This window comes from Zygosaccharomyces rouxii (assembly GCF_000026365.1).
Source record: "Zygosaccharomyces rouxii strain CBS732 chromosome C complete sequence".
Lineage (NCBI taxonomy): Eukaryota > Fungi > Ascomycota > Saccharomycetes > Saccharomycetales > Saccharomycetaceae > Zygosaccharomyces > Zygosaccharomyces rouxii.
In genome coordinates, this window is record NC_012992.1 from 1,452,918 (window position 1) to 1,464,093 (window position 11,176).

At 39.2% G+C, this 11,176-nt stretch overlaps 4 protein-coding genes across 4 annotated transcripts; 3 read left to right on the top strand and 1 right to left on the bottom strand.

Moving 5' to 3' along the window:
- Positions 1-193: 193 nt before the first annotated feature.
- On the top strand, positions 194-1,195 carry ZYRO0C18546g (SDR family oxidoreductase; the record flags this gene model as incomplete). Its single annotated transcript, XM_002496394.1, has 1 exon — positions 194-1,195. One exon carries the CDS (start codon positions 194-196, stop codon positions 1,193-1,195), a length of 1,002 nt encoding a protein of 333 aa, XP_002496439.1.
- Positions 1,196-4,283: 3,088 nt separating this feature from the next.
- On the top strand, positions 4,284-6,749 carry ZYRO0C18568g (OPT family oligopeptide transporter; the record flags this gene model as incomplete). Its single annotated transcript, XM_002496395.1, has 1 exon — positions 4,284-6,749. One exon carries the CDS (start codon positions 4,284-4,286, stop codon positions 6,747-6,749), a length of 2,466 nt encoding a protein of 821 aa, XP_002496440.1.
- A 995-nt stretch (positions 6,750-7,744) lies between these two features.
- ZYRO0C18590g (uncharacterized protein) lies at positions 7,745-8,773 on the bottom strand (the record flags this gene model as incomplete). The annotated part of the gene is made up of 1 exon (XM_002496396.1): positions 7,745-8,773. One exon carries the CDS (start codon positions 8,771-8,773, stop codon positions 7,745-7,747), a length of 1,029 nt encoding a protein of 342 aa, XP_002496441.1.
- Positions 8,774-8,916: 143 nt separating this feature from the next.
- ZYRO0C18612g (uncharacterized protein) lies at positions 8,917-11,070 on the top strand (the record flags this gene model as incomplete). The annotated part of the gene is made up of 1 exon (XM_002496397.1): positions 8,917-11,070. One exon carries the CDS (start codon positions 8,917-8,919, stop codon positions 11,068-11,070), a length of 2,154 nt encoding a protein of 717 aa, XP_002496442.1.
- Between the last annotated feature and the right edge of the window lie 106 nt (positions 11,071-11,176).

Sequence of the window (11,176 nt, forward strand, 5' to 3'; positions counted from 1 at the left end):
TCTCGAGGTTTATAACAGCTAATGCACAAGTAAACATAAAGCGAATTAAACCCGTTCGCTTAATAATGGCGTACAATCCTCTCGGATAAAGGATGACTTTTAGTTCAACTTGAAAAGTATAAAAGACGAACTGATGAAGAGACACTAATTCTCGACTCATCATTACAAAAGTACCACATCGAATACAATCACAATGGCTGTTTTAGTTACAGGTGCTACAGGTTTTATTGCCCAATGGGTCTTGGATTATTTGTTGAAGGAGAATTACCAAGTTATCGGTACTGTTAGATCTCAGGAGAAGGGAGACAAGTTACACAAGCAGTTTGGAAGTCCTTCGAATTTGAGCTTTGAAATCGTGAAGGATATTTCCGATACAGAGGCCTTTGAACCTCTCTTCAAGAAAAGAGGCAAAGAAATTGACATTGTGTTGCACACTGCATCACCTTTCCACTTTAACACTAACGAATATGAAAAGGATCTATTGATTCCTGCGTTGAACGGTACAAGAGGTGTTCTTAATGCCATCAAGAAGTATGGTGATGTGAAGAAGGTTGTCGTCACGTCATCTTATGCCGCGATCACAGATATGGTGAACTCAGGTGATGGTAGCCTTGTCTTCACTGAGAAGGATTGGAACCCAGCCACTTGGGAAGGGTGCCAGACTGACGCCATGAATGCCTACTGTGCTTCAAAGAAATTTGCGGAACAGGCAGCTTGGGAGTTTTCCAAGGAGACTGGTGTGTCACTGACCACTATCAACCCTGTTTTCGTGTTTGGACCTCAGAAATTTGATGAGGATGTTACATCTCAGTTGAACACTTCGAATGAAATAATCAATGGGTTAATTCACAGCAAGCCAGGTGATAAACTTGAACCAGATTTCCATGCTGTCTATGTGGATGTTCGTGATGTTGCAAGGGCCCATTTGATTGCATTCCAAAAGGATACTGCTGGTGAAAGACTGGGTCTTTCTAATGGTAGATTTAGCTCTCAGGGCATCCTTGATATATTGAATGAAAAGTTCCCTCAATTGAACATTTCCAAGGGACCTGAACCTGGTAAGGAAGATACAAAGCCTGCTGCGAAGTTTGACAACAGACACTCTAAGGAAGTGCTAGGATTTCCATTCATCAGCCTTGAGCAATCAGTGTACGATACCGTGGCACAGGTTTTGAAAAAAGAGGGACGTTTATAGAGAGCAGAGGGAGTCGAATTTTTCATAAAAGAAAATAAAAGGGTTTTGAGCTTTTACAGGTAGGTAAATGTATGTACTTTTAACTTGAACCTTGGTTAAGCGCTCATCGGAAAGTTCTTCGAGTAGACACGGTATTTGGGGGAAGACAAGAGTTTTTGTCAATGAAATTGCAATTGAATTTGTTGTATGAATAGTGCAAAGGTTCAAAAATTCATGGTCATATGTGTTTGTTGTTTTGAGAATGCAGGACTGCAGCATTTAGCTTCCATACAATTATGACATCATGTTGATGGTAGGCATTGGTAATCTGACCGCCGTGTAATTGGCGAATACAACGAGCCAAGAGAGGATCTTAGGTATGAAGAGATAGCATTCGAGAATCGTGCAGTCTAAGCCAAACCTGATGCGATTGATGTGTTTTAATTGATAAGTTTAAAGTTTTGACAACTATGTAATGGGAGTTAGTACCTAAACGCTACCACGTAAGGTTAGTAGAAGATGCTTTATTCTGTTGATGATGGAAAACTAATGACATATAAATAATGACTTTGGTTGAGGAATTTGCAGATCACAACAATGCTGAATAGAACTACATTAACTATAAAAGGTCACACACAACTTTATACAACATTATTCGAAATGTACAAGGAAACTGGTTCATACCAATATTGGACTCTTTGAAGAACCCGGAACCTCCAAAATGCTGAGAGAGAGTTAAGCACCATAAAAATTTGAACCCTAAGTTTCAAAAGTTTGATCTAAATAGCGGCAGCTTTTGAAATATTTTTGAGGCAGAGGATCTGATAAATTTTAGACTTGCGCATAAAAGTGTTGCCTTTAAAGATTGCGTTTGGTATTTTGGTTACCCCACAGAACGATACTCATTACCTATGTTTATCTTTCAGCGGTAATACCATCATTGTAAGTACGTTTTTGATGAAAACATTAATTTGAAAGGAATGTGAAGCTTAACGATTCATGATAAAAATAAGTAAAATACAATAAGAGAGTATCAATGCAATCAAAGATCCCTAAATCTATTAGTCTTATGGCGATGACTTGTACGACCTCGATGTCCTTATGCATGTGCTAGTTCCTTTGGCTGATTGTGTTGGATCTGAAAATCAGAATGCTAAAGCTACATAACTGTTGCTTTTGCAGACATTGCTAGTGTACTTTTCGAAGTAGATAGGTGACCATTAGCTTAGAAAGTTGCATTTTAACGATGGGAAGAGTGATCATGGCGACTAATACCGACCTTTAGAAGCAAATTCTACATCGGTGACATTAATACAACAATGGTGCATACCGAATCCTAACAAAAGAAGATAAACCTATTGAGCCGATTTTATTAGTGAGGAGCATACATAAAAAAATGAGAATTCGTATTTAAAATTGGGATGAAGAGACTTATTGATGACGCAAAAATGTTTAAGTGAGTCTTCAGGGGAAGACCAAAGCATTTCGAATCAATAGTGTCACCAAAGAAAGAGATTTCCAAAGAAACTATGAATTAGGAACCGGTGTTAGGCGAATATTACTATCATCACCTTCTCTAAAGTTGACAACGTTGGGTGGGCGTTCGAATCATTAGGCATAAGAGATCTTTCGGAACGCGGTTGTTAATGTTGAAATTATTAACCCGGGGAGCGGATGCTCTTTTTAATTAATGTAATGCCCGAAGTTTCTATCGATATGCAGGACCAGCGTATGTCGCTGGTGTCTGTGCATTCGTCGATGTCATTAAGAATACCAATTGTAGAGTCATCGAAGAATGTGAGGAGACAACAGGAGCGGAGGAAGTCGAGCGCCATTGTTTAGATGTGGGTAGATAAGAAAATCATGGTAAGACAGGAACAAAATAAAGAGGAATAGGCATGAATTGATTTCTAGAAAGTGCTTGTCATCATAGGATCAAGAAATATTGATGCCTTACAAACAGAGTTGGACGGTAACGCAATTTTGATAAAGAAAATTAAAACTAGTATAATACTCTAAAAATTCGACGACTGCAACCACTGGTGAAAGAACACGTAAGCCAATATTGTAGCTAAAGTAAGGCAAGGAGTAATGAAAACTGTCATAGATTATCAAAGAGAGTCACACAAATTAAGCGGGATATATCATGATATTTTGATCATGTAAATCGGAAAAACTCTACTATTACAGTTGACTCATAAGACACCAAAAATCAGTGCTGCCTGTTGTAGTTATTAGAAAAGTCTAAAGTTGTGAGAATGGAATTTCAACTATCACTGAAACGTTGTTCGTGGCCGGTTAGGAACAAAACCACATATTTGCCCAAATTAAATCAAATATATTCATGAGAAGGAGGAAGGGAATTGTTATGCATTTGCGAAAATCTAAAACCAATATCATCCACTTCAAAGAAACTGACCTTCAAATAATATTAGTTATCGTAGAATCTCTGATTAAGGAGAATTGTGGAACAAAGAAAAACGATGAGAAATGAAATTTAAATACCATAATATGAGAACTGTGCTTATTGGACAACCTGAGGGAGTGCAGTAGAATGCTCGGCCAAGAGACCCGCTATACTTTTAACTGCATATTTGCAGAATGCATGAGAAAATAGGTGGATGGAAATCAAATAAAATTTCTTTGCAGACCAAATAAAGTTTAACACTGAATGAATATCATGAATACTGAACCGTGATTGGGAAAAATCTGGGTTCACTTTCAGGTTTCCGAAAACGGACGTCGATAGAAGAGTGTAACGAGGGTCCCACTGAGTAGATCTGAGTGAGTTGAAAATTCTGTGCAAAAAGAAAAGAGATAGAAGCAATTGACATCGTAAAAACTGATTTGAAAATAAGACTGTCCACATCCAGCATATATTTAATTTGAACTCTTGGCGAATTCCGGGGTGCAATTACGCCAAGCCCAGAAATATGACGGTTGTCAGATAAACAGAGTAAAATTTCTTTAGTAGCGCAACCCGTCGATCGAAGATGTGCATATATCAGACAAAGAAAACGTAGCAGTTGTAAGATCTGAAAAAGTTCATTTCTTCTTGATTGCCCGTTTATATGAATTGGGCAATAGCAAATACTAAAAGAGTTCAGAGATGGGTTGGAAGAGTTATCTGCCTGGAACAAAAGAGTTCGAGGATAACCATTCTGCAGAAAGCTCTGCGATAGACAATGTGTCTAAAACCAGCTTCGGACTGACAACTCCTGGAGGGGAGGAAAAAAACCCAACGCTGACAGAAAAGGACCCTCATATAAGTTCTTCCGATAGTCCAAATGATGAAGAAGGTTATCATAAATTTGTCGGAGGTAAGGAACAGGAACAGACGTCCATTAAGAAAGCAGGAGAGGAAGACCCGTTTGAGGGCAGTTCTTTCAACGATTCTAGTTCCAGTATTGCTGCAGCTGATGTTCTCGATATTACTAGGGCTGATATCCATCATATTGTAGATTTTAAAGAGACGGAAGATTACCCACCTGCGAATACCTTAAGAATGTGGTTAATGGGAATTATCCTTTCGATGGTTATTGGTGCTATCGATACTTTCTTCGCATTCAGATTTCCATCTATTGCCATTAGTCCTATTGTAGGTCAATTAATTTCGTATCCATTTGGTATCCTATGGTACCGTATAATGCCCAATTGGAAGTTTTCTATTGGTAGCAGATATACTTTTGAACTAAATCCAGGTAAATTTTCACCACAAGAGCAAGCTCTAGTGTATCTGTTCTGTAACACTGTTTACGGAACAGGTGTTTTAAAAAATACCCAAGTCGAACAGACCAGGTTTTTCAATGTGGATGTCGGCATTGGCAGATTCATCTTATTCAACATTGTTGGTTACCTACTAGCATGGGGTATGGCAGGTTTAGCCATTCCAATACTAGTGGATCGTGAGGAACTAATCTGGCCATCTGTATTGGGTCCTTCTGCTTTAATTAATGCATTCCATTCAGATACTAAAGGTAAATTTTCCGATTTAAAAAAACCCAAATTCAGCTTTTTCATGATAGCGTTTGCAGGAAGTTTTGTCTGGTACTGGTTTTCGGACCTTATCCTTCCTTTTATCGCCAATTTAGGAGCATTCCCATCTTGGATTAGACCAAAGAATAAAGTTTTGGGACAAGTCTTTGGTGTCAAAAATGGGCTAGGATTGTTACCAATTTCTTTTGATTGGCCAACGGTTTCTAACATTAGTAACCCATTAACTACGCCAGTCTGGGCTGGTGTCATGATCTTTGCCAGCTTCTTCTTTTGGGCATGGGTAGTAATACCAGGTCTCTACTATCAAGACCACTGGCAAACCGCTCACATGCCATTAATGTCTAACAAAATTTTTGATAAAAATGGTGAAAGTTATCAGGTCAAAAAAGTCGTCAACAAAAAATGGGAGCTTGATTTCGAGAAATATAAGAAATACTCTCCAGTTTACTTACCAATTGGATTTTTAATTCAATTAGCATTAGGTCTTGGTGGATTTAGTTCTGTGATGACCTTTTTCTTCTGGAAATTTAAATCTGATGTTTGGGATCCATTCATGCAACATTCAACAAAGAAAACTGCCCACTATAAGCCAGCGTACACCAAACCATTTGTCGCAGCTTACATCGCATCCATGGTACTGGGTTTGGGTCTTGGGTTTGTTTTCGTTGAAGCTTGGGACAGAGATACTCAGATCGATTCTGGTGGATTTGTGGTCTCAATTATTATCGGTATCGTTCTCTTTTTGCCCGTTGCCCTTGTGGAATCTAGATCATCATTTCTTTTAAACATGAATGGTATCCTTAACGTGATTGGAGCCTTTTGGTACAAGGGTAAGCCAATGGCAACGTTGTATTTTTTGAATTTCGGTTTTTCCCTTTTCCAACATGGGATGCATTTCACTCAAGGTGCTAAGTTGGGTTATTATATGAAAACACCTCCTAGATTAACAATCCTTGTCCTGTTAGTTTCAGGAATTTGGACATCATTAATCATTCCAAGTGTTACCGGTTACGTATTGTACCATGTGGGCAATGTTTGTACACCTAATGCGCATAACAACATGACCTGCAAGAGTCAACAAACTGCTTTCAACACTCAAATCGTTTGGGGGTTATTTGGATCCCATCTTTTCAGCAATGGCGGGCGTTACCAATTTATCATGTATTTTTTCCTAGTTGGTGCTGGTGTCTCTCTAATTGTTATTCTTATGCAATGGAGGAGACCAAATTCTCGCTTTTGGTCAAAGGTTAGTCCTACGTTGTTGTTATCAGGTGCTGAAGACATGCCAACATCTACCGGTCTTCATTACGGTACCTGGTTCTTTTTGGTTCTTGTTTTCAACGGATTTATTCACAAAAAACGTCCTCATTGGTGGAGAAAATATAATTTAATTCTCGCTACTGCTCTTGACTGTGGTGTTGCCATTGCAGCTATTATTGTCTATTTTGCTGTCTCATACACGGGCGGTAGTTCGCATTACAAATGGTGGGCAACGGAAGTAACATCCTCAAGTTGTGACAGTAAGGGATGTCCATATAAGTCCAGTAAGACTATAAAACAACCACATGGACTGTGGTGACCTGGAGATATTCATCTTTAATTTTCAATTTTTCAATTCTTCATTCTTTCCATTGAAATCTCTTAATTCTTCAATAATAATGAAAAAATTAGAGCATATTTGAAACTCTTGTATATATATATTTTGATTGCAATTATATATGCAGCAGATATAGATCGTTTCAAACAGAGCACGACTACCATTATATCTTGGGACCCTTTTTTTTCTTCTTTTTTTTTTCTTCACCCCGTTTTTCTGGGTGCATATTAATAATATCTATCGTCAAAAGGGTTCAGGTGCAGCCATGGGTGAAGTAAAGAGCTTTTGGACAGCTTAGCAAAACAAATGTAGGAAGAGAGACTTAGGTAAACAACTTTTTTTTAAATTGCTTTTAATCAATGCTCATCAAATGAAGTCCAGTGAATGAGGAACAATTTTGATTATTTAGTTAGGTTTCTGGATAGTCTGTACGACGAATGGAAAAAGTACGAAGAATAACGGAAAAAAAAGCATAAATGTGGAAACATTTAATGGGGTATGCCTCATTTCTTTAAAAAAGCTTCCAAATTTTCAATTCTTTCTTAGCTCCCATGTCTATCGATTTACTTGTTGAAGCTTGTCCTTTCAAGTATTTTGTCGGATAAATTTCGATGCTAAAGCCGCACGGCTGACACGTACTTTTTTCAGGATCCGGGGGACGAGGTAATGTATGATTCAGTTCACAGGATGAAAACCCGAAATCTAACGGCACAGCAATACCAGCAGAACCATGAAAGTAAATTGTATCAACAGTTCAAGATTATGGGCGACATTTTGTTAAGAAACTCCAAACAATGGCTAGTGGATAGCTTGTTGAAAGGTTAGCTGTCTTTTTAAAAATGAATTCCACCACTTAGAGCAGAATGTTACAAAGTATAGTAGGTATTCCTATTACAATGGTGCATGGATTTCGACTTGGATATGCAAACACTTTCAGTACTTATTCTCACCACGTTCGCAAAACCCCAAAGTAGCGGCTAAGAGGGTGCGCATACCTTATTAGTTTCACGAACGATATCCTTAAGATCGGAATAGCTAGTATCTTCAGATTTTAAGGGCAGAAGCATGAATTGAGATTCGTAGAAATCCAGACATTCCTTTCCATCAGCAAATTTTTCGTGTGCATGAGTCCATATTCCCTCGACACGCAGGTACCAGTTCATGTGACTGGCTATACGATCCCACTTTTCGAGATCATCTCCAGGAGCAAAGTGCATCACAGTTGCTAGAAATTTCACTCTTTGAGTAATATCTACAGCTTTGTACTTCTCTTTGATATGTGACTCGTAAGCACCAAAGATATCTTTAAAATTGTAATAAAGTAGCCATATTGTTATCATAGAGTAGCTATCATTCGCAAGTTCTAAAACTGCAAAACCAAGCGGGGATCGTACATTTTTGAGAAAGCCTCTATCGGAAATAAGCCGCATAAATCTCCCGTAGCGCTCATTGCCTGGCAAAGACTTAGGGTTTGAGGGAAATTCATCCTGGAGAAACTTTTTGTAAACCTCATTTGTTGCCTGGCTGTAACGTTTTACAGCTTCAAGAGAGACATCAGGCGCTGAAATCACGGAAGGTCTCAAGATGTGTTCTCTGAAGGAATTGTGACACTCGTCTCCGTCACAAAAAAAATGACGTGATCTCCAATAGTCCTGTTCATAAAATTCATTATTCATTTTGGATGCTACCTCATGCCATTTCTTCGTATCAAGTCCAGGATTCACAGCTAAAACATTACGAGAAAACATTTCTTTCGTATTGGAAAGTACTTTATCTTTTCTAATACGAAATTGGTGGCGGAGGAGAAAGAATAACAGACCAATCACAACAGCACCAATGTAACCGATGTAAGTGAAAACAACTACCTCGATAACACACAAAGATATAATTACTTGCCAGGAAAGATCAAAGTCGCATACATTGTGAACTATGCTCCTTAAAATGCGTCTGAAAGAATACTCCAGCGGTATAGGCTTGGGTTCTTTTTGATCGAGGTGCTTTTCCATGCTGGTGGTGATCTGCAGCTTGAAAGAAAAAACCTCCTGCAGCGCTCACCTTCTTATCTCCATTATCAACATTACCCGAAGAAACCCAGAGAAAGAAAAATTGATATAAGACCGGGGCCTGCGGATCTCGGGGATTCTTGGGCATGCATTGCAACCATTGGCAACCAAGGATGCAAATATATCCTTTTTTGATATTTTGTGCTTTGTGGGCTCTAGGAACAACCCAGGAGTTTGTTCCTACGGTATGGAGATCTAATGTGGAGGTTTATGAAACCGATTTTGAGCATTGGGGTGGCATCTTGGATGCCTTCAGGGATTCCAATACTTTGATGTTTCATTTCGAGGATAATTTCGAGGATCGTTTGCTGATAACATTTGATAGCGGTAGGAATTGGCGAACTGTCGATGTGTTTGGGGAAGGTATTCCATGGGTGGATGTTGATGAGTTTCATAAAGAGAGAGCGTTCGTAACGACCTCGTCTGGAAAGGTCCATATGACAGAAGATCAGGGAAGAAGTTGGAAGCAACTTTCTTTACCACAGGAAACCGAAGGCCAGAGTGATTGCTTCTTTGACACACATCCTTTCAATACGAATCTTCTATTGCTACGCTGTGGTATTACAAGGGAAAGCCAAGACTCACACTATTTTAGAGAAGATGTCGCTTACGCTTCCGATGATGCTGGGAAAAGCTTTAGACGTATTTCGGCGCCATTTGAAGAATATGAAGCTACTCAAGACCTAGAATACCGTGGTACTACCTGCAAGTTTGCCACTTCATCAAAAGAGTCTATTTTCGATAGGGATGGAATTTATTGCATGCACCGTTTGAGAAGCAGGACGGAAATTCAAAAACAGTCTACACATCCATATGGTATGAACATTGGAAAGAAAAATTTCAGAGAGACACAGCCCTCAGTTCCAAAAAGGTACACTATGGGTATCGCCTTCTACACAACCGATTTGGGTCAAAGTACAAAACTGTTTGATGAATTGGAAGGCTTCCCGGTTAAAGACGTGTCTATCCTTCCTTCCCATGTTTTGGTAACTACATCAGAGGCCAATGAAGCTGACGGTGCTGCAAACAGACTTTGGGTTTCTACAGGCGGGCCTTTCAAACCTGCACGCCTACCTAAGCGGGTGGCCTATTTACCACCGATGGTCAGCATGTCACTGGAGCTTGATCGAGAGCGTATATTATTACATGCTGTTCTGGAAGAAGATGAAGGTCACGGAAAATCCGAGCATTTGCTACTGTCCGATTCTTCTGGTCTCAACTTTTCTCTCATCGACTCCATAGCACAAGAACCTGCTCAGCATGTGATGTTCGAAAAGCTAAATAACCTCGAGGGAACAATATGGGGTGAATTCATTTTTGAAGAGGTTCATAATCGGAGCACGGAATTGGGCATGGATGAAACAAATCTTGATAAGAAGGTCAATTGGCTTCAAAGAATTATTGAATTTATAAAGAAGCATGTCCTCCACAGAAAGCCCTATCCCCTCATGGAACCTTTCCCCTTTATCGAATATAAACGATTTTCCAAGAATAAAATAAGCTTCGACAATGGGGAAACATGGACCAATTTAAAGGTTGTGGATCCATCTGGAAAACATAAGAACCTTTTCCAATGCGATATCGATGATGTAGAACACTGTTCTTTCCAGAAAAAAAAATTTTATTCTCCATTAATTAGAAATGAACCAACAGCTGGTATACTCATGGAAACCGGTGTTGTTAGAGAACGTTCCCTAATCTTAGGTGAAAAAGATGCAATGGCTTTTATTTCACGAGACGGTGGTGCTTCTTGGGAGGTGGCTTTTGAATTTCCTGTGTATGCAGCATTTTTGGATTTTGGGAACATTATCGTTGCTATACCCAAGTTGTCTCAGAAAAACGGTAGGACATTGAAGAAGTTCTTTTATTCTGTGGATCAGGGAAATAATTGGAGGGAATATTACCTCGATATCGTACTTGATGAACCTGCACATGCGTACGATCTCGTACTTGATAGCTGGGGTTTAAACGCTGTGATAGGCCTTGTTAAACAAAAATACGAGCGGTCCAGTAAATATACCTTTTACACAATAGACTTTTCAGAAGTGTTCGGGGGGAGTGCTTGCACTGACGGAGATTGGGAAAAATGGTATTTGTCTGATGGCAAGTGTTTAAATGGTGTCAAGTACAGCTTTAACAGAAGAAAAGCGGATGCCCAATGTTTGATGAGGAAAGCATTTGAAGAGCTAACACTAAATGAGGAGAGTTGTGAGCCTAAAGACTCCCAAAGTAGTATTTAGTGGTCTCTAAGAAGTTTTTTTCGCCAGTTTTTCGATTCTTAATGTGTTGTTTGGTCGTTACTGAGGGTAAATGGACGTCAATCTGGGGCTGGCTATCAAATAAACT